The sequence below is a fragment of the Poeciliopsis prolifica genome, unplaced genomic scaffold (assembly GCF_027474105.1).
Source record: "Poeciliopsis prolifica strain line A6 unplaced genomic scaffold, Auburn_PproV2 SCAFFOLD083, whole genome shotgun sequence".
Classification (NCBI taxonomy): Eukaryota; Metazoa; Chordata; class Actinopteri; order Cyprinodontiformes; family Poeciliidae; genus Poeciliopsis; species Poeciliopsis prolifica.
This window is the reverse complement of record NW_026562458.1, coordinates 1185001-1208160: the sequence shown is the minus strand read 5'-3', so window position 1 is coordinate 1208160 and position 23160 is coordinate 1185001. Positions and strand designations below refer to the sequence as shown.

General features: G+C 41.4%; 2 protein-coding genes across 2 annotated transcripts; one reads left to right on the top strand and one right to left on the bottom strand.

The window, feature by feature from the left end:
• The first annotated feature begins 748 nt into the window (after positions 1-748).
• Positions 749-9849, top strand: c7b (complement component 7b). Its single transcript, XM_055022274.1, is given in 20 exon segments — positions 749-761; positions 998-1043; positions 1126-1201; positions 2876-3017; positions 3270-3411; positions 3479-3584; positions 3587-3619; positions 3937-4065; positions 4163-4215; positions 4217-4404; positions 5224-5337; positions 5413-5579; positions 6191-6419; positions 6966-7137; positions 7224-7311; positions 7853-7985; positions 8561-8752; positions 9044-9140; positions 9217-9398; positions 9497-9849. Coding segments are annotated over 20 exon segments (2481 nt in total). The 3' UTR covers positions 9676-9849.
• A 650-nt stretch (positions 9850-10499) lies between these two features.
• Positions 10500-22870, bottom strand: c6 (complement component 6). The gene is given in 21 exon segments (XM_055022279.1): positions 10500-10874; positions 10966-11091; positions 11094-11209; positions 11447-11534; positions 11651-11845; positions 12037-12169; positions 12351-12462; positions 12545-12713; positions 12875-13100; positions 13468-13634; positions 13728-13850; positions 14764-15004; positions 15113-15307; positions 15414-15552; positions 15904-16045; positions 16119-16263; positions 16407-16563; positions 16647-16784; positions 21145-21283; positions 22012-22166; positions 22698-22870. Coding segments are annotated over 21 exon segments (3165 nt in total). The 5' UTR covers positions 22775-22870; the 3' UTR covers positions 10500-10692.
• Between the last annotated feature and the right edge of the window lie 290 nt (positions 22871-23160).

Below are 23160 nucleotides of genomic sequence, written 5' to 3'. Positions count from 1 at the left end.
TTATTACCACCATGAATGAAAATAAGTTTTATTTACAATAAAATCCCAAGAATGAAAGTCTTAATTATAAAAATAAGTCATTGTTTTCAGTTTTAAAGTCATTTTTACAAACCGAAGTACATTTTGAGTTTTACAGTCATAATAATGAGAATAAATGTAATAAAGTAAAACCATTTTTGACCGTTTCCACGATGATGATTCCCTGTTATTCTCTAGATCAGGAGATGCTGTGTTTGTTTCTGAGACCTTAACCTACTTCATGCTGTCAGTCAGTATCTGTCCAAGTCATTTCTTCATACTGCTGTCTGGAAGCATTCAGACCTGGTTGGTGACATTGAATAACAAAATATAACTAATCCCAGAAAATTCATTATCAATCCCACCTTTAATTACTTTTTCACATACAACCAAGTTGATTTGAAAAGATCTGAGCCTTAATAAATACTATTTTAATTAGAAAACACTGAAAAACCTTTTGGATGTGAAAAATTCAGCCTTGTGTTTCCTTCAAGCTGAGGAAGTTCTTAGTCCAACCACCAGGTGGCGAGCTCAGTAAGATTGTTTATTACAGTTTATTCATTTTAAAACAACCAATAAAACTAATCGCCTCTTCTCTCAGTCGATTCCTTCATGTATTTTACGATCAGAGCAAACAGAATAAATAAACTGCAGTACTGGACATAAATTTGTCCCAAATAAAACCTCCTGCAGATTAAATAAATCCAGATTATGAGTCATTTGAGAAGCAATGAAAAATGCAGGTCAGTTTGGTCCTGGTTGTTCAGGCCAAACGTTTCTTCACTCAGGAAACTCCTGAACTCAGGGGAGTGTTGAGAAATGCAGCTCCAGTAAATAACCCTGATCGTTACAGAGCTGGAGCAGAAAGGAGAAACTCTGAGCAGAACAGCATGAAGGTAAAACCAGAAAATCCACCATTTAAAATACGATCCAACACTAAGAAATCACATTTCAACCCAAACGAACCTTCTGTTTACAGCTGTTTCTACGTTAGCGCTGTCTCTGACTCTGCTGCCACCAGTTTGGTAAGAGTGACGCGTTTTACTATTGTTTTAATAACTGCTGTATATTTTAGAGCTGTATTTTTATTAATTATCATTTCTTCAGTTGTCAGCAGAGAGTAAACTGCAGATGGGGTCCATATGGAGGCTGGTCTGAGTGCGACGGCTGCTCCCGTACAAAGGTAACCAAACCACACTTTGAGCCATGAAGGTTTTACTGATTTACAGAGGGGAGAAATACATTTATTCATTCTATAGGGTTTGCGTAAATAAAGTAGAAAATAGTGTTAGTTTAATTTCTTTTATATTATGTTGTTCTGCACAGTTTTAATTTTATTTTATCCACTATATTTATCTCACCTTCCCAGTTATTTATTGTCCTTTAGCTCATTACATCCTCTTTTAACTTAGTTTATATTTTAGATTTCCAAATCCTATTTTTTAACATTTTATTGAAATTTAACCTATTTATTTTATCCCAAGTTATTTTTGCTTTCCCCATCTCATCTTATTTTAGCTAACTTTGGTGTATTTTTACTTTACCTTAGCTTACCAGGTGTTAGCATGTCTGATTTTAATAGCCAATTTTATTGAATCTTGATTTCATTCCCTTTAGTTTAGCAAAGGTTTTACTAATGTTCAATACAGAAACTATGAGAATTATATTTATTTTAGCTTAATTGATCTTATCTTTGATATTACATAGATGGCAAATGTTTTATTTTACATCTCTGTGTTGACCCAGATCATTAATCTCATTGGTTGTGTAATCTTTTGATCATATTTGACCAGGAACAGCAACACCGCTGACTTTTGGCACCGTTTTCAGGCCGTACTCTAAAGCCAAACAGGGCAGAGTTCGAATGAAGCAACATTTCTTTTCTCTACAGTCTGTCAATATTTCAGGGAGTTTGATATTTATTTCTCCAGTCAAGTGCAAGCAAGTTCAATTCATGCGAGATGGAGTTAAACTCTTTATTATTATCATTATTATTATCATTATTATTATTATTATTATCATTATTATTATTGTCAACTGGAACATGTAAACATTCAAATAGTTTTATATTTACATTTGGTTCTCAACTGTTTCTAAAAACAGAGTTTAAAAGCAGAACATCTCGACGTTTTTTTGTAATTATTTTTTTTCAAAACTTTCCGAATGTAACGTCACAAAACAGCAGGTTGCCTAGCAACCCCAGCCCGTCACCTAGCAACCCCCTGGAGCTCCACCCGTCACCTAGCAACCGAACTGACAGACTACAGTCGCATCATCCAAGAATAAAAATAAAGTAATGAACATGTTTCAGTCAACAGGGGCGACCACACTTTCATCACACGGGAAAAAATAATCAATTCAAAAGTAAGAGAGAGAAAAAGATTAAAGAAAAATACTCAACAATAAACTAAGTTACAATACTTTCATTAAATGAGTAAAATAGTCTTTGATTGGAAAGAGGAGTGTCAATTATTATGACTTTCATTATCAATAAAAGAAGAAGTCCTCTTTGTGAATTTTTAAATGTATCCACTGAAATTGATGCAAGTTTTGTTAATTGAGCAATAAAAATAAGATTTATTGAAAACTATGTAACAATGTTTTCATTAAAAGTCAATGTGGGTCCGTCAAAGCTTGGATAGATGCTGTCAGTCTGAGTATTGAATACTTTGTGATATACACACATTTTTTCCTGTCATAATTTTTAAAAAGTCTAATTAAACTGGTATAATCTTAAATTAACGAATTCAGTCCAAACTTTAAACTTTAAGGTTTTCAGAAACCTCTTCAAGTAGTAAAATACGTCCCCTTTAGTTTATCAATTCTCTGTATTTAACATCTTTCCTCTGTTTTCCAGGTGCGGACGCGTCGTGTGGAGGTGTTCGCTCAGTTTGGAGGGGCGCCATGTTCAGGAGGAGCCGCAGAAACGCAGACATGCGTCCCACAGAAGACGTGTCCCCTGGAAACAGGGTGTGGCAGCAGGTTCCGCTGCGCCTCTGGTACGCCAAGATCCAAAGTCAATAACCTAACGTATCGACCAAAGTTATTATAATAACTAAAACTAACAAAATAACAAAAACTGTAACTGAAAAAACATTTTTGTTAACAGGATTAAATTAAAACCGTAAGTAATCAAAACTAAACAATATTGAGGTGATAAAAAGTGGAAAAAACTAAGAATTAGCAAAAAACAAAAAAAGAAACAATGAAATAAGCCTAGAGAATAATGTGCAGTTGGTGTTCTGATGCAGGCCAGTGTATCAGCCAATCTCTGGTTTGCAACGGAGACCAGGACTGTGAGGACGGTCTGGACGAGCGAAGCTGCCAAGACAACAGCCAATACTCATGTGATCTTATGAAAACGCCACCGAACGCCGACCTCACAGGCAAAGGGTGGGAACCTCGATGTTTCTGAATAATGTGGCCACAGGTTAGGTCACTGAAAGCATTTCTTTCTCAGATTCGACGTTCTGACGGGGAAGCTGAAAGCCGGTGTGATCAACACGTTGAGTTTCGGAGGACAGTGCCGGAAGGTTTTCAGCGGGAGCCACAAAGTGATGTACAGGCTCTGCCACAGAACATCCTCAGGTTCAACTTTGAGGTGAGTAACTGAAAAAACTGGTGGGAGTTGAACAGCTTGATCTGGTCCAAACTGGAAACAGCACAGCCAACAGGTTACATCCAATCTGTGTGCCGAGAAAATCCAGTTGGTTTGGGGAGATGAGAATATGTAATCGAACCAAAAGGGTCAACTCTGTCTCGGTTTGGTTGAAGTGAACTCCGGTGAGGTCCGTATGTGAATATGAACGGCGAACCGAAAATGTAACAAATGTTGGAGTTTTGGTTCCTAATCAATCTTCGTCTGCTGAACTATCAAAACATCGTTAATGGAGTTGAGAATATCCGTTTGTGTTGCAGGTCCATGTAGACAACGAGGAAAGTGACGAGTCCTATGAGAGCGCCTGGTCCTACGCTCAGCACATCCAGTCCAACGCCTGGGTCGGACATGACCGTCGGACGTTCCACAAAGAAGTCACAGACAATAAGGTGACTGATGGCCATACCTGATGCATGGTGAACCCTTGAATCTTTGGGTTTGTGTGTCCTACAGAATCCCTTCCCGATGTTTCCTGGTGTGTTTCAGGCTTACCGACTTCTAATCCTGAAGAACAGAGTGGAGTTGGCCCAGTTTCAGAACTCTGCCCCAGTATCTGACTCTCTCTGCAGATTTCTGGAAGGCCTTGTCTTCGCTGCCCCTGACCTACGACTACTCCGCCTACCGCCAACTGCTACAGACCTACGGCACACACTACATGTCTGAGGGGTCACTTGGTGGCGAATACCAAGGCTTGTTGGAGTTTGACTTTCAGGCCCACACATCCCACAGTAAGGATGTAATGAGTGAATATTGCTACAGGATAACAAATCTAAAAGGAGAACATGGACAATGCCAGGGCGTTTTAACCCACTGTTCAAAACTCAAACACTCCAAAGGGATTAAGGTCACCAATCAGTGGTACAGTCCAATAAATCACAACAATGATTTGACTGTGGCTTAATCATAGACCATAATATATTTGAAAAGGCTATCACTAAAGACAGACTTTCAAACCAACCATCAATGTATTGTCTCGTTCCAGGAGACAAAAGTCCAATCAACATATTTTTATTCAAGTATTCAAGGATACTACCAAATACCAAAGTATTTTTGGCAAAATACTTTGATATCTTAAGTATTTTACCAAACTTTGGTAAAATACTTTGATAGGACACTAAATATACTTTGGTATTTTACCCAAATACTTTGACATATGGTATTAGCCTTTTTACCGAATAATGAAATAGTTCAGTAAAAAGCCTACGAATGTACGGTTACTGATCAAACGTCTCATTTAATATTTGAAATTTGCATAATCAGATGGACAAAAATAGAAAGTTATGTTTTGATATTCTAGTAACCAAAATGAAAATAACTAATAAATAACTACAAAATTAGACAAAAGAAATATTTTTGCAAATCAGTTTATTTCAGTATAAAATTTATTAAATGTTAACAAAAACTGCAGGTGTGCGTCTATGATGAATTTTTTTGGTTAGAAAAAGTTTGTTCTTCTTTCATTGCAGTTACTCACAGTGGGTAAAATATCCCACTCAACAAAGAGTATTGATGAAATGTACATCATATTTCTGTCCTTTTTTTTAAAGGTGTGACAGACATTGAATATCAAAGATGTTGGAGAAAAGTGAAGCGCTTCCTGTTCTTCAAGAAAACCAAAATCACCTGCGAAACATTGCAGAAACATCTGGAATCCAAAGCTGGTGAGTTAAAGTCACACAAACCCAAATATTTCATCCACAGTTCTGTCTGAGCTGAATTATTCCCACTATCTGCAGGAAGCCATTCAAACAAGATGCCCATTAAGGTGAACGTGATTGGGGGAGATCCGCAGTTCATAGGCGCTCTATCTGTTCTGGATCTACAGAAACCCGAAGCCAACGGAGAAATCTACAGTAACTGGGCCTCATCTGTCAAAGATTTCCCTAATGTCATAAACCAGAAGGTAAAAAGACACAAGCCCACATGTATTAAAAATATTAAATATGGAGTACTGTAGCGCAAGGATTATTCAATAATCTGCCAGGAAATAGTATTAGTACAGTTTTAGACCACATTCAGGAAATGTTGTTTTGCTGAACCATCCTTCACTGTTTATCACCCCAAAGGAAATGTATAAATATTTTGTTTGATACGGTGGCCCAGAAGAGTCAACAAAACCCAAAAGCACCAATAAAATAACAAAAAGCCACGACGTAGCAACAAAAAGTCAGATGCTATGCTAACACACAATTTATGCTAGGACATTTGTCTTAACTTTCGTTTCAGCATAAAAGCTTTATGAATCACAACAGATTTAAACAAATACATTTTAGTATTCATCGGCTCTTAAAGAGCTTTATTGTTGATAACCAGAAAACATAGTTAAGAAATGAACAAAAATAACAACATTGTTCAGGCTAGCAAGTTTAATTAGCATGTGCTAATCCTAGCTCGCTAGCGCTAACTTAGGATGTTACCAGCCCACCAACAAAATGATCCGATTTCTCCCCTAAATAATAGCAACCGGTATTAATTCCCATTGATTAATATACACAGTGAGCTAATCTCTTGCAGCTTCGCCCTCTGTATGAGCTGGTGAAGGAGGTGGACTGCGCCGGGCTGAAAAAGCTTCACCTGAGGCGGGCGATGGAGGAGTTCCTGTCCGAGGAGCATCCCTGCCGCTGCAGGCCGTGCCAGAATAACGGCCAGCCGCTGCTGACCGGCACCGAGTGCCGCTGCGTCTGCAGACCCGGAACATCAGGCCCGGCCTGCGAGAAGGGAGCCGCGACCGGGGAACAGCCCGGTAAACAACAGGCAGCGGCGCGGCCAATGAGGAGCCCGGGAGGCGGGGTTTCGGCTAACCTCGACATCTGATTGGTCGCTCCAAGCACAGCGGCCAATCAGATTATCGTTTATCAAAATTAGGTCATAAGGAGAATAAGTTTCTGCCAAAAAAACAAAAAATTTTTTAATCATTGTCAGAAATTTTCTAGAGAAAAACCAAAGAAGTTTTTGAGCTGCCAAAGTCAATAAAATTCTAGAAAAAGATACATTTTTATATTGATCTGGAAAAAAAATCTAGAGAAAACAAGCTTGTAGCTTAGGTCAAAACATTTTCTGTAAAAATTGGGAAATTTCTGTGTTCAAAAAGTTATAAATATGCTACAAAAACTGGGAAAGTTTTAGATTAGTCAGAGAAAATTAAAAAATAAAAATGACAAAGGAAATTTCTGAGCACCAAAATGGAAAAAAAAAAAAAAAGCTCATGTTTTTATGCTCAAATGTAAAGTTTAACAAAAGTTCCAGTGGAGAACAGGAAATGAACGTGATCACTGGGTCTGTTTCCCAGGAGTGATCCATGGCAGCTGGAGCTGCTGGTCCTCCTGGGGATCCTGCTCTAGAGGTCAAAGGTCAAGAACCAGAAGCTGCAACAACCCTGCCCCTAGAGGAAGGGGCCGGAACTGCATCGGGGAGCAAAGCGAACAAAAACCCTGTGAAGAGCCAGATATACAATATTTACAGTATGTTTTCTGGTTATGATTAAACTTTAATAGCTTTGAATTGTGCTACCAGTCATTATTGGATTTTCATTCCTTTTTGCCCTCAGGACGATGGAGCCTCAATGCTTTGGGCTTTCTATAACGCCACCGAAAATGTGTGGACCTCCTCCAGTCCTGAAGAACGGATTCGTTGAGGTGAATTTTTAACCTGAAGTCCTGTTTTGATCTTATGATTATTACAAGAGTAAAGTCAAAGTCACATGACTTTATTCTTGTATTATTTAGATTTTATTTTCATAATTACATTTTAATTGTTTTTTTTCATAGCATGGCTTTAATACTCTGTTGTAAATTCTTATTTGATAAGACAAAGATTTTATTTTTGTACCATAGAAAAAAAAACTATTGGACTTACAAAATTAATGAATATAAAGAGAAATTGTAGATATTTTTTTTAATATTTTTGGTCATTTCAGGGCATGAACAACAAATCTGACCAGACAATTAGATTGATTTAAATTGATGTGAAATATGGTCATCAGGATGATAAATTGTGATATCAAGCTTTTTAAAATCAACCATGACTAATTAGAAGAGTAAGGGGCTGAGTAAGGGGCCTTGAGGAACACCACTGTCAACAGGGAATAGTTGCAACACTTTTCTGGTAACATGAAGGTCTTATTAAAAATCATTTGTTCATACTCTGATAGTTTCTGAATTCTTCTTGTTTAAATAGGATCTTAAGGACTTTTACCCAGTGGGAACCAGAGTGCAGTATTCCTGCATTGAGGATTTTTATCTGGTTGGAAACGCTGCAGCCACATGTGGTGAAAACCAACAATGGAGCTCAGGAGCAATGGTTTGTAAAAGTAAGTATTAAACTAAAGAAAACTTTAAACGCCATAAAGTTTATTAGTGAAGCTTTCATTGTCAAGTAGATGAAAATGAGGAAATTTTTTAGAAATGTTCAGGATTTGTTCCATGCTTATTGTGAATATTTTAGTTATTACAGTTTCAACACTTATTACATATTTATTTTTTCATGTTTAGTTTCATAAATCAGTGATTCTTGAGAAGATGGACACAACAGGTCATATGGATAAAGCACAAATTTTAATAAAATACACACAAATTATCAGTAATCTGACCATGTGTTTTCCTGGTGTTTGCTGAATATTTTTTATTTTAAACACTGTAGAAGGTGGATGGTGTAAAATCGCTTGTCCTGGAGCAGAACTCAATACATTGTAGTAATTTAAATCAATTAAAGGAATACTAAGATAATATATTATGGCTACATTTCCAACATATTATTTGTCATATTTGAATACATAAGCTTGAGAAGTAATAAAATTTTTTGGGAAAAATTTAAACCCATTTCGTCCCACTTCTCAGGAATCACTAAAATGTGATGTAAAAGTAGAAATAAATAAATTTCTTCCAGGTTCCACGTGTGGGTTTCCTGAAATCAGCGGTCTAGTTGAAGTCACGCCCAATAAAAATGTCTACCAGATCGGAGACACCGTGTCCCTGTCGTGTCCCGCGGGGTTAGAGCTGGTTGGTCAGGGGTCAGAGGTCAGGTGCAGCTCCAGTCTGCAGTGGTCGCCGTCTCCTGATGATGTTCAGTGTCAAACAGGTGAATCTTCAGAAGCAGTTTAGCTTTAAAACAGATGAATTTAAAGCTGGTTTATTTGGACACAAAGTGATTCAAATTCTAAAGGTTTTGTCTATTATGGGCCAAATGAAAATTTTATAGATAAATAGTAACATATGAGAGTTTTTGGCAGAAATTTAAACCTTCTTTTAATATAATAAATATAGCTATAAGCTGTGTGTTGCACTTAGTGTTGGTCTATCATATAAATGAGAATAAATCCCATTAGATTCAGTCACTTCTCATTAAATTTGCCTTCCTGTTCCTCCGCAGTCCTCACCTCTCCGGCGCCACCTGCTGGTCTGAACTGTAAACCCTGGGAGAAGATCAGGAAAACCGGCTGTGTCTGTAAAATGCCATCTGAGTGCCAGTTAGTCTCATCCTCCAGAACAAAAACCAAACCCAAACCCAGTCAGCCGTTTGGTTCTGACATGTTCTCGCTTCAGGTCGTCGGTGGAGTTCTGCTCCCGGGTCGGGCCCAGGAGTCTCTGGTTGGGCGTCTGCCAGCTGGGGGCGCTGCGCTGTGTGGGGCGCAGCTTTACGCTGGCGGCCGATAAGGACTGCAGCAAACCGGAAGAGGAAACGTTCACTTCCTGCAGCGACTGCAAACCAGGGACGACGTGCCGAGGTGAAACTGAACGTCCTGATCAATAAAAACACCTCAAGAGTTTTTCTTTATTATTTTCCATCCAAATGTGTTGACTATGATTTCCTTTTCAATCGTAGAATCCCAGCGGAAATGCACATGTCTGAGTCCGTCAGCGTGCCCTGCAGGCTCCGCCCCCCTGTGCGCCTCTTCCGGTGATGATGGCGGCGCTGCGAACATGACGGAGTGCGAGGCGGGATCCAGGAGATGCGCGGGCGAAACGATCCGTCTGATCAGTCTGGAGCCATGTCCGCCGTAAACAGACACTTTTCTTCATTTAAGTCTGTAAATATCTTATCGTGGTAGCAGCTGAATGTAAATAGAACAGAAGGTTCCAAATAAATTGATAAATGTCTTTGTTTTTGTACAACTGTCCAAACGGTGTTGGATGGCTGGATTGTTTTTGTTATAAAATGAATAAAGCTTTTGTCATCAACAATTCCCTTGATTTATTTTATATTCATTCATCCAGTTTATTACCGTTAACAGCAACAGAATGGTTTCTATGGTCCATTTAAACTATGCTAGCTCATGCCAGAGCTAGCTTAGCAAGGCTAGCATGAAATAGCTAGATAAACTTGACTGGAAACCAATCAGAAAAATGAACAATGCAAATAACATTTCAATTAGTCATTTCAACTTATATTTTACAATTATGGTTCAAAGATTATGGAAACCTGTTGATGTGATAAAGAACAACATAGAAGCTCAGCAGGAAGTCACAATTTTGATATAAACCTCACAAACATCGCTAAAGGAGACAAAATGTAAACAAATATGGAGTAGTGATAAAGTTTTTGCGGGTGTAGGATTTTTTTTTTTTGGCTTTGGCTAAAAACCAGGAGTCATTTCTCCAGCTAGCGCTAGGCTAACGTGGTTGTTTTGTTTGTATTTACCCAGAATTTCCTGCGGTGTCGTCCACTTCCTGCTGTCTGCTTGGCTTTCATATTAGGGATTTGAACTTTACCCAGACCTCAGTTTGCAGGTAAACCAGAGTTCGACTAGCATTCACACCTGCACAAAGGAACCAGAGTTTCTAGAAACTGGTGTGAATCCACTTTGTCAAAAAACCAAATGTCCACATTGTGTTAAATATAAAGTTTTATTGCATTACAAAGTAAAATAGAACTTTAAATGCCAGCCAGGATAACATCCATCCACTGACTGGATCCATAACATACAGACAATTGGACCATTCATGGTTAGCATTAGCTAGCTTCAAAAAGCTGCTATTCCATTTCTAATCACCATTGTAGCTGCAGGGAGGTTCACTCCATCATCTGCTCTGACAAACGCCCTCGTTCAGAATGTCATGCTCCCTGCCGCTGCAGGTGATAGCCGCCAAAGTGCAAAGACTCATGCTTCGGGTCATCTGCATCGGCTTCAGCTTCACGCAGAACATCTGGTCTGAGGTTCTGGGGCAGTCCAGAGCAGCTTTGCACTGGCACTTCTTAGAGGCTGGAACCCATAAATAAGCATCAGACATGATGTTTGCTCACTTCCCAGACTTCCCAGACTTCCCAGTACACGAGTCGCCACACGAACTCACCGGAGCAGGTCTCCCAGTCGTAGCAGGTGTCCATGTCGCACGGGACGTGCAACGAACTCCTGGGCGACATCTTGGCCCTGAACCTGGCCCACTCCAGTTTGGTTGGCTCGACCGAGTCGCACACGCGTCACTGATGAAGAAGAGTGGGTCGCCGTGGCAACGGCCGGCGTGGAAGGAGCAGAGCGACATCGACACGGCGACATCCAGGTTTACGTTCAGGACGCAGAGACTCGCCGACTGTGAACTGAAGAAACTTCATTCTCCTTCCAGCAAGGCTGTTTATCAACTTATGAATACTTAGCAGATTTATCCAGTGGTGGACACACTTACGCTAACATGCTAACATGCTTCAGGATTAGCCTAGCTACATTTTTAGTCAGCAGTGTCCAACACTGAATTTAACTGAAAACGGTAAAACAATGAGCCCAAGAGGCCTTAAAATGATGAGAACGCAGCAGGTTAAGATGTGAAAATGCCCTACAGACAGCTTTCCCGTTCAATGCAGACACAGCCAGATCTCTGTCGCTTCTGTCCTGGACCACACTGACCATCAGGAACAAATGGCTCCTCTAAGCACACAACAAGAGAAATTCATTTCACGAATGGCTTTACAGCCAGCAAACAAGACGTCTTTATTACAGAAGTTTGTCAAATTTCAAGAGGCTCTTCAGAGTTTCCAACCCACCATCTGTGCAGCGGAGGTCTGCAGGCAGCGGAGGCTCCCAGGTCAGTTTGCTGCTGCACCTGTAGAGGCCTCTTGGCATCGGCATCAGGCCCGACTCCTTGCAGTTGAATCCAATCAATTCGCCCACCCTGAACGTGGCTTTGGAGGGAAACAGCTCCATGTTGTCTGGGAACTCTGGAGCAACGCAGAGCCTCCCTAAAGACAAGAAGGTTTCAGGAACTTCCTGTGGAGAAACATCTCAAAGACTTCCAATGGATTTGATCATTTATGATCTTTGGATCGTTACTGCTAAATAATGTCTGGATTTAGCAGTAAAAGTTTGTGACGGTCTGATTTCTCTACATTGACTTTTTCCCTAACATTGTGGTATAAAAACACAAACTTACTGATGCATCTTCCACTTGGTTGACTCCAGGTTCCATCTGGTTGACAGTTAATGAACTGGAAACCTTCCAGTTCAAATCCAGTGAAGCACTGGAACTCCTCATCCTCACCAAAGCTGTAATACTGCTTAGATTTCTACAAGAACAAAGCCAAAAAAAGTTTTAAACTCAGAAATTTCCTAACTTTTTTCTAGTACATTTAGAAGATTAACCTCAAATTTTCAGATTTATTTATTTTTCTGCCTAGAATGGCTTTAACATGTAAAAGCCTATTGGCTTTTACAACATGTTAAATTGCCCATTGAAGTTGCTTCTACCCTGAGGAAGCTGTGGTTTGGTCTCTGCGGCCTCAAACATCCCTGCACCCCTGGCGGCAGCTCATCCCTCCATCCCACTGTGAACTCATCATCGTTGTCACATGACTCTTTTCTGCACAGGAAACCCAAACAACAAGCAACTCTATAAAACCCAAACATGCTGGTTGAAATGGCTCATTTCACTTGAGTCCTACTTTTCAAACAGAGACAGAGGACACGGTTCCTCTTGTTTGTTTGGACCGCTGCAGGATTGGCCGCCTCCGAGGGGAGCAGGGTTGTCACACTTCCTGGTTCGGTGTCTCCTCATGGAGGCGCTGCAGCTGCTCCACGGCCCCCAGCAGCTCCAGTAACCATCCACTGCCTCTGTGGAAAACAAGCAATGCTCCAGTAGAAACAAGACCACATTTTTGTTCCTTTTTAGCATTTCAAGCTAACAGGCCTATCGAACAGTAGCCAATATTTAGAATAACAATGAAACACACAGGATCTAACTGAATGAGCTTGGTACTCAAAATGTTGGGTACCTGAAGTGTAGTCAGGCGCCCGTATCTCACAGTTGGTACCGAAAGTTCCTGTCTGGCAAACACACTTGCACTGGGTCCCAGACAGAACTGGCTTGGCGTTGTTGGGACACGGGGCGCACTTACAGGTATCAAACTCCTCCAGGTACTGCAGCAGAGCCTTCCTCAGGTGTCGCCTCTTGGTGACAGCACAGGGAATTCCCCGAACTAGATCTATGATTGGACGCAACTGAACAAACACACGCATGGAGTCTTTAATATCGTTACTGAGCGAAGGCAGAGGGATGTCAGTTTGGTGAATTGGGTGGAAACGTTTGTGAAAATGTTAAGCTAGCAGATACAGAGATGACCAGCTATGAGTGATTTGTTGCAAAGCTAAAAGTAAATAGACCATATCAATGTGGATGCAAGAGCTGGAGTACCCAGTGAAAATAGGCAAACTACCTTCAGAATGACTTTTTTGGGAATTGGGCTACCAACCTCGAGTACAACAAACCCTTTGTTGGCTATTATCTTCTCTACTAAGCAGATGACAGCTCAGTGTTCATCACTGAACCCATAAGCATCAATGATGACTGGGATGTTTCTATGCTGACCTTGTAGTCCACCAACACCGGGCTGTCAATCACAGACTTGGCCCAGTTCTTGTAGGATGTCTTGTCCGGAGCAGCACCTTGCCTTTCCCAGGCCAGAGCTCCAGCTTCCCTGGCTCTACCACCTTTCACCAGGGAGAAGGATTTCTCAGAGGCCTGGATGAAAGAGCCTGGACAAGAGAAAAGAGGAGAAAATGAACAAAGACACAAACCAAAGCATAGAAATAAGAGAAAGTCTTCCTCTGCTACACTTCAGAAGTGACCTTGGTATTTCTCAGTCATGCGGTTGTTGGTGCATCTCTGTACGCTGCTGGATTCAGAGTAGAGGATTACAGTCCAGGAGACATCTCGGTTCAGGCAACCATTGACGGTCTCTTCTGTTTCACCTGCCACACAAACGGTACAGATGAAAGCTGAGTTTGAATCCACTTAATTCTGTTGGTTCATTGGAAAGATGTTATCCAGCGAGGTCACATGAGGCAGTGTCTGTCTCTTCTTGTTAAAGGATACAGGAACTTTGATGACTAATATGAAATCTTAAGCCAAGGCTTTTAAGAACGCCTTGGGTACAACATCCATCCATTGGTTTCCAAAGCAACAGATTGGGCAGTAGGGCCCAAACGTCCCAGTCCTCAGTCACTCGGGTCATCTCCTCCGGGGGAATCCCAATGTGTTGGACGAAAAGTGAAACACTCGATTTACTGATCTGTGTACACGGTGATTCTCATCCAAGACTTTCAGACAAAGACTCGGACCATTAGAATGAGATCCTGGCTATAGATATGGGGAATGAGCTTCCATCTTTGTGACAGGGCAGTTGATGGGGTGAGGAATCTGATTGTGATGTCTCTGGGACGTGTCCCTCTAAGAGGAGACCCGGGACAGACCCACAGGGGCTACAGGAAGGGCTTGGAGTCCATCAGAATGAGCGGGACGGTTTCTGCTGGGCAGAGAGATGTCTGACCTTCTCTCTTGGAGAGGATGATGATGGTGAGGTTCTATTGGTACCGTCAGCCATGGCCTTTATTGGCAGATGATTGTGAAGATATTTCCCTTGTGGCCTGAAAAACGCCCCTTCCAGAGTGAGCTAGAAGTATTTCCTAGGTTTTCCTGAGCAGCCATTTTGACCTCTGTTAACAAATCTCTAGAAGACAAAGGGAGGAGATCAACCTTTGTCTTCTGGATCTAGATAATAACCCGGGTGGACACAAGGTGAACTTATCCGATCATTTCCACGTTGGAGACGTTCCTCTGGTTTATGCTGTGGTTCTACTCTAAATGCTGGGTGTGATGTTTAACCTGAGCTTTTCATCTCCTCCCGGCTGTACTGGTAGAGCACATCATAGTGGCCTCCCAGTTTTCCAGCGCTGTAGTAGTGCGTGCCAAAGTGCTTGAAGATTTCCCTGTAGAGGGCGTAGTTGTAATCGAGTGGCAGAGCGTGAAGGACTTGGAATGGCAGCGAAAGCACAAGATCCTGTGGATCCTTCACTGCAAAGTTTGAAATCGGTAGAAGTTGCTGCACTCGGAAAAACTTGGAGTCCTAGAAAATGGTGGGATAGAGGCTGATTTTAGTGCTTTATAAAACATTGAGTGAGACATTTTGCTCTTGTGTTAGCAGTGGGTCGTGTAGATCTACCATTTAAATCACCTTTTTCTTTGAAGCCTCAAATGCTTCCTTACTCGCGGTCAGACTGGAGCTGGAAGAACTGTGCCCATAAAAGAACAAAAAGTGAAAGTTGTCTTGATCTCTCGTGTTTTGTTCACTCTGACCCGATGTCTTTATCACAACCGGCTCAGAAACCACCGGCTGCGGGTCGGTGCTGAAGTCTTCCAACACCCCAACCTAAACATCCACAACTCAGTTAGGAAATAATTAAAAAGAGAAGCAATGGAGAAGAACATTTCCATAAAGCATCACTTGTTTGGTTTGGCAGATGATCAATGGCTACCTTAATGTCAAAGGTCTTAAAGTTGTATGGCACGCGATGGTAGAGTAAAGTGCTTGGCGGCCGCCTGACGATGCAGCTTCCTCCCATAAACATGTTGTCCAGAACTCCTCCCCTCGGCTCCGCCGCCAGAAAATCAAAACTAGACGCAAAGCCAGAACCAGAAGGAGGAAATACTTTGCTAAATATCAGAAACTATTTTAATTTTCCACTGCTTTGGGCATGTCATCGCTCTGTAAAGTAGCACAGAAGACACTTGGAGGACTGAAACTCCAAAATAACCAAGAGAATTAGAGCTTTAAAGTTTAGCTGAAGAGATTTATCCAGGGAAAGCTCAGTGCACTAAACGACTTTAAGGTTAGCAAAATGCTAAAGCGCTAAATGAAACATTAGTTTTGCTATTAGTGCGTTAGTAGAGCCCACTACTGATAATGAAAGCACACCTCTATAAATGCCCTCAGGGGCAGTTTGGGGTGAGAATCAGACAGTTTACCCGTTTCCAGCCAGATCAACCCCCGGGGCGGGATCCTTCTTAAGAGGACAGACGACTGTGAAGGCTCTGCAGTCCCTCTCATCTGAGTTATCTCCACAGTCGTTCTGTCTGTTGCATGTCAGCGTTGAGTTGATGCAGCGCCCTGCAGCATAAAAGGTTATTAATTATTTCTCACAGCTGAAGTTCAGGAGCTTCATAATTCCAGGTGAAGTCACCATTGTCACACTTGAAGTCGCCTCCGCAGTCCACAGGCGGTAAGAGACACTCTGTGGAGGGGAAGCAGGTCCTTTCCTCTGTCAGCTCCACACTGCATTCAGACCCACCGAACTGGGAAGGTCTCACCACAGACCGGGTCCGAAACTGAAGCAGAGCACAGCAGAAACCTGAGCTGGGTTTAATAAATTATTTTCAAATACTGTAGCTTGTCATGTAAATGTAAAGGGAACAGTGTGTCGGTGCAGCAGTGTGTCGGTGCAGCAGTGCTTTGGTGTGACGTTTCCTGCCTGCTTCCTGGCGCAGGGCGAACAGTCGGACCATTGGCTGAACTCGGACAGGACGCAGCTGATCGGACAGGCCTGCTGGTTGCAACCTCTGGTGTCACTGCTGGCACACATCTGCTGGCAGCTGTTCTTCCAGTAATACTCATCGTACTGAACGTTCCTGAAGATCAGGGATGGAAAGGCTCAGCTCTGGGTTTGCTTTCGCAACAACCTTGTGACGTTCAACTCCTGTTTTTTTCTTACCTGCTTCTGGTCTGAGTGCCGTAGTTGCAGGTTCTGGTGCAGGCGGACCAGGGGGTCCAGGGGTACCGGTCACAGTGACAGGCCAGGCTGCCGGACATGAAGCCGAGGAGCAGCAGCAGCGGCAGTGGCAGCATCATGCTGCGGGATGGATACAACCTGAAAATTGTCTCCACCCAGAAGGAAAATAAGTACGTAACAATTTCAGTTTTTGAGGTTTTTTCAAAAATTTACTATTTACTATTTAGTAAAATGACCCAGTATGACTCATTTAGTTTCTAGAGGAGAAACTAAAATAACTAATCCAAAATTTTCAACTTTTTTGACAAAATTCTGACTTTTTTCTGAAAATTCAGATTTTGTTTTTCAGAATTTATTTATTTTTGTTGCAGAAGTCGGATTGTGTTTCAGTGGCTCTGATTCTCTTTTTGAGAAATTGCTTTAAATGCATCTGTAGATTTCCTGTAAATTTATTGCATTTTCCTCCTGAATTAAATATCTAGACATTTTTTTGCAGCAGGTTTTGCTCCAGCCTGAATAAAATTTTTAAAAAAGAGATGAAACCATACCTCACCAGAAGAACTGCTGTCGTCTGCAGGAGGGATTTCAATCAGGTTCCTGCAGAAATTTGAATCGGTTGGTAATAAAAGCAGAACTGCAGGCTGATCTGAGGCTGAGCTTCCTGTCTGCGTGGTTATAAACCCCAGCGATCCTCTGGGATCCACTTGTTTATGAGTTCATGTTGACCAATCGGTGTCTGAAAACAAATCAGGTTCCTGGTTCTGGTTGTTCCGGGAAGCGAAGCAGCTCAGGAATTTCCAGGCTGCTCGATGCAAACCAGATGTTCACTGCGGGGAATGTTTCTGCTCATTTATGACTTTCTTAAGTTTTCCAAACATTTTCACAATCAGCAGCTTTGCACAATCGATGCTTTGTTTTGGTATGAAGAAAATCTGAGCCCAGTTCATTTCAGCAAAACAAAACCAGGTGATGGAAGGAAAACAGGCCAGATTTTTATTCAAACTGAACACAACATGAAACTAAAATACTGTTTGTGTAGCAACCAATAACAAGAAACATCTAAAGTTTCTTGATATGTTGGTTTATGTAAACCAAAGCGACATTGCTTTAAAAACTAATATGCACAGGAGTTTTTCCTTCACATAAACTCACAAATCCATCACTGATTGTTGTTTTAATTCTGCCAAACCAATAGGGGGCAGTGAAGCACAGAGCTACAACCTGTCAGCCAATCAGATTGCTTCAAAACAACCACCACTTCCTGTTAGGAATCAAACATGGCGCCAGAAATTTCATTTGTAGGTTGAACTAATTTTAAATATACTTTAAAATATAAAGTTATACTTTACTTATTCAGAACTGCTCTGAGGAAACATTTATATTGGTTTACAACTTAAAATATTTCTGAATTTAATTCGTGATTTTAGTATTTAGCAAGTGCTAATGCTACTTTCTGATGACTATGATCCATTGAACTGATAGAAAAACAACAAAATGATCTAAATTCTTGTATATAAAACTTTATTTTGTTATAAAATGTCCTAAGCTGTACATCAAGTTCAGCATTTTCCTTCTACTCTGCAGGAGACATCAACACAGAGGCCTAATCTGAGTCACACACATGCCAAAACAAGACGGCCTAGTTAAAACATCAGCACAGCGACACAGAAAACAAAACACAATCGTTTACAGGTCACGTTACATTCAGTTGCAAAATCAGGAGATTATTTCTGTTTTCATTTTAAAAGTGGTGCTTTATCAAAGTAATGCGAAAACGGAACAATAAAAGCATTCTTCTGTATGGAGCTACATTGGGGCCATAAAGTTTGTTCAAACGAAAAAAATTAAACTATTAGACAAAGATTTGAAACTGAAAAATAAGTCTTAGAACTAAAAAAGTTCAAAAATACATTTCAGGCTCGAGGTTTATTTTCTAGTTTCAGAAATCTTTTCAATTTCATAGATTTTTTTTCAATTTGAAACTTTTTTTGCGGTTCCCCCAAAAAACAAATGTTTTTTCTTTTGGGAAAAAACTATAAAATACTTTTTGATTTTTTCTTTTAAATATTTTTGTAAATTAAAAAAACAACTAAATTTATGGCTAAATTGGTGCCATATTGTTGAACACACTTAATGTCCCATTCATTTTTTTGTTTAAGGAAAAACGACTGAAGGAAATAAAATCACCAATTTGAAAATTAAACAGAAGAAGAAAACATCAGTGCCATAAATCGGAGCGCTTCGGTTCGCTAGTCATCTGTTTGCAATACGACTTCAACTAGACTCAGAACAAATATGGCGAGAGATTTGGCAGAAACAGTTGATGTCATCAGGCCAGAGCTCCGCCCACATGGTGAGGAACGCGCCGCCAGTTTAAACATCCAACTTGCTAAAACCCGACCAGATATTAGAGATCTGACAACGGACAAGGAGCGCTGGAGATCTTTAAGTCCTTTGAACACTACAACTGCAAACTGCTGTTTTTATTAGGATTTTATGTGACTGACCTGAACAGCAGAGGTCAGACATGATGAAGAGGAAGGAAAATGAAAAGCGAAGAAGAACGAACCCATCAAGACGTGGAGGCCAGATCTTTTCACACCAGATCGAACCGTAAACTCAGTTCGATTTGGGAGCAAAACTGCAACATTTGTTGCATTTTCAGCTGCTGCTGTTATCTCCAAGCCGTTTCTGCAACCTGTTCCCCTCCTCACCTGTGGGGGCGCTGCACTAAAAACCACTGAAGGAAAACACTGAGTGCAACTCCCATCTCCGTGAAATCTAAATTAAAAATGGATCAGCGTCAGATTTTAGCAGTTGGAGGATTTCTCGGGTCATCCTTCCCGCTAGCACTACCTAGCATATTTGTTTTGGTTGCATTTACCCAGAATGCCCTGCACTGCAGTCCACTTCCTGCTTTTGGAGCGGTCTCCAGTCCAGTTGGCATTCACATATGCATTAATGCACCAGATTTCTAGTGAAACGGACTGGAGTTTATCAAATTACAAAGCTAACTGTACAGATGTTATTTCCTTCCTTTTCACGGCTATAAAATCCTGATCTTCTCCACGGTGGTTTAGGGTGAGCGATGTGATTCCACCTCCAAGGCACCGTTAGCGTCAGATACTTCTTAACACTTTTATGACATTTCATGCATGTTTCAGTTTCTGCACCGGCTGGTTCAGGCAGAAAAAAAGCAGATTTTCCCGTCACACAGGTAAAGTTTATCACCGACGACATCGAAGCGATAAAAATATGCTTTAAAAACGCAGATGATTAAGATTCAGAAGCAGCTTTTCTTCTTTTCCTCTCTTCTCTCTGTACATGAACGCGGCGCAACATGGAGGACTTGCTTTGTCACGTCACACAGATCAGAAGACGAATGAGACTTGGAGACGATGTGGAGCCGTGAGAGAAGCACAGCGAAGCAGCTGCATAGCCTGGACATTTACACGCTTCAGGGTCCGAAACCCGACAAATCTGACGTCTCAAAGACCCGCTTCTAATAAAACACCAAGTTTAAACATTCTGGAGCTCTTGAGGAAACCCAAGATTACAATTTTAGTTTGAAGAAATGAAGTGAGTGAGAGCTGGAGTAAAGGTTGCTGTGGACCGTCAGCCCGACACCACGCAGCAGAGTCCGGGGAAGCGCCTCTTCCTCTGCCGGACCAGCGGTTGGGGAGTCAGGTTCAACAAGCTGCTGTCGTCTGGAACGGGTCAGAACATCCAGAATTCACATGATGAGCAGAACACTTCATCTGAGCTCATAGCTAAATGTTTCTGGTTTTAGGGTTGGGGTTCGGTTCGGTTTTTACAGCTTCAGGTCCGATTACTGTCAGGTCTGCAGAATCAGACAATCAGCTGAACTGAATCTGTCTGACAGGATGAAGTAGGCAGTGGAGGGCACTGCTAGCTGAAAGGGTAGCTGCGCTAGCCCTACAGTACAAACCCACAATGGTAGTTTCACTAAAGCTAAGGCAGTACAACAAATGGGAGCTAATATAAAGTGCTATAGCAACACGGTATTTAGCAGAAGCTAATGGCAAAGCGCTACATTAGCATAGTACTTAGTAAAAGCTAATGCTAAAGCACTACAGCAACATAACAAATGCTAATGCTAAAGTGTTACAACAACCTGGTATTTAATAAAAGCTAATGCTTGTCAAGTCAGGAGTTCTATAACTGGTTAGTTTAGGAGTTTTGTCTTTGGGACAGAAACATTTCCACCAAAATGTCGGCCTCATCAAGATCACTGAGTCCAGAAACTAAATATATTAAATCCATGATATCATAACTTGTTATTCCAAGCAGTATTTTCATTGATCCTACATTGGATGTACCTTGATTTTTCAGTGGCAGCGGCATCGTCTCCCTGAGTTTGCTGAGTAAGTTTCTCATCTCTTTCATGTCTCTGCCAACAGAAACACGTCGGGTTGAGTCACATGGCGGAACAGAAAACAGAAGAAGAACAGAGCAGCACCTCTCTATGTTGTCGATGTCCGTCCCCACCAGCCACGTCTCCTGAGGGTAATCGATGGGAGACGACGACCGTTCCTCCAGGATGGGAACGTCCGAGCTCTCGTCCATCCGGAAGTCGACTCTGGGCTCCGATTCGGTTCCTGCGGGGAGGAAAACCCACGAATAGAGTGACAACAACCCACACCTGCTCACTGCCTCCAGGAGGATTAGAGTTTCACTTAAATCTCCAGTTTTATTCAGACCAAACAAAGATTTCCTTGGAAAAAATATCTTATAATTCAATCAACTCTCTGCTGCCATCTGGTGGTCAGAGAAAGATCTCAACCATGTTTGATGAACATTTTAGTTGCTAATATTTTGCTTAATTCCAATGCTAATAATAGAGCTAATTTTTTCCTTTTAGCGCATTAGCATGTTTGCTCATTTTGAAAATGTTTAGCGCACTTAGCTTCACATAAATTCATATCCTGTTTAGGATGATGTACCGTTTTGAATAGAGTTGAGTAGTAACTACTTACATTGACTTAGTAACTTTTGAAAAATATATATATACTTTTAGGAGTATTTTTACTACGCTGTACTTTTTACTTCTACTAGAGTAATTTTATTGTGAAATATTTCTGCTCTTACTTGAGTAAAAAAATCTGAATGTTTGATTTTCACTGAATGAAAAACAAACATGTTTTAACCAAAAATCCAGTTCAAGTTTATAAGTTTTTTTATTAAAGGAAACTATTTTTTTTTTAAATTAGTCTTTAAAATGCCAAAATTTTCACATAACTTTATATTTAAACTAATGTTTATTATTAGTGTTTTCTAACTGAGTCTGGTTATGAAACCATGTAGAGGTGGAGATCAGTAATAAAACGGGTTTCTGTTGGCGTGTTGGTACCTCTCCTGTGCAGCTGCAGAACCCCCAGCAGGCACATGGACTTGAGCATCTCGGTGATGAACATCTCCAGGCAGCACTGCAGCTGGATGAAGAGCCGGCAGATTTCAGGATGGATCTGTCCGTCCTCCGGCCTGCAGCAGGAAAGATGGATGAGGAGATTCACAGACGGAGATCCATATTTAGACTCACTAATGCGTCCGGGGAAAAAGGGATGAAAAAACCCAAAAACTGTGGAACTGAAATTGTTACATACTCTATCAGTTTGTGGTATAATTTTCTAATCTAATACTTTAATGTTTTTCTTTTATTCAGTGATGATGCATAAAATATTCTGCTGCTTTGTTTTTAATAAGGTTTTATGGGCAAAGTTATTCTACCTTCACTGGAATTTAATTATTTATTTTTGTTCATCTTGTTTTATTCTGTATTTTTTCCTTATATTTTGACTTGTGCATGTAGAAGGAAAAACAAAATGACAGATAATAAATCATTTTCACTCTGATTCTCATTTAGTCTTGAAGATTATTTCAAAACAACATCTGATACTTTATCGCAATAATTACAGGAATAATGTATCGTCCAGGACAATGTGTTGCTGCAACGGTAACAAATCAGTAACATGCTGATCCATACTGATCCAAGCTGCTGCGGTTCGTGTTTACCCGGATCCAGAGATGACGGCCAGGTCCTGGTGCGCGGCCCGGGCCATGCAGCATCCTTTGGACCGGGTCTGGTGCATCTGAGCCCGCAGAGCCGGACAGTCCACCGAGATCTCCCCGACAGAGATGACCTGCTCCCGGTACAGAGCCACCAGCGTGTTGAACTCCTGCACCGTCTGCAACAGGACAGGAGGGCAGTCAGCACCGGTCCGGGTTGGATCCATGTCATGTGTCTCTACCCACCATCCTGCTGCCGTCCACCGCCGCCTCCGCGCTCTCCCGCCGCTCCGGATCCGCCTGCGGCCTTGCTGCTGGGGAAGATGCTCCCTGCGGATCTTGGGCGCTTTTTCCGCCCGTACGGTGCGGAACACATGCATGCACCCCCTGCGCCGGAGCCCGCCCAGACAGAGGCACCCCGAAATAAAAATACCCAGAGAAGATCCGGCAGAAGGAGTCGGCTCAGTCG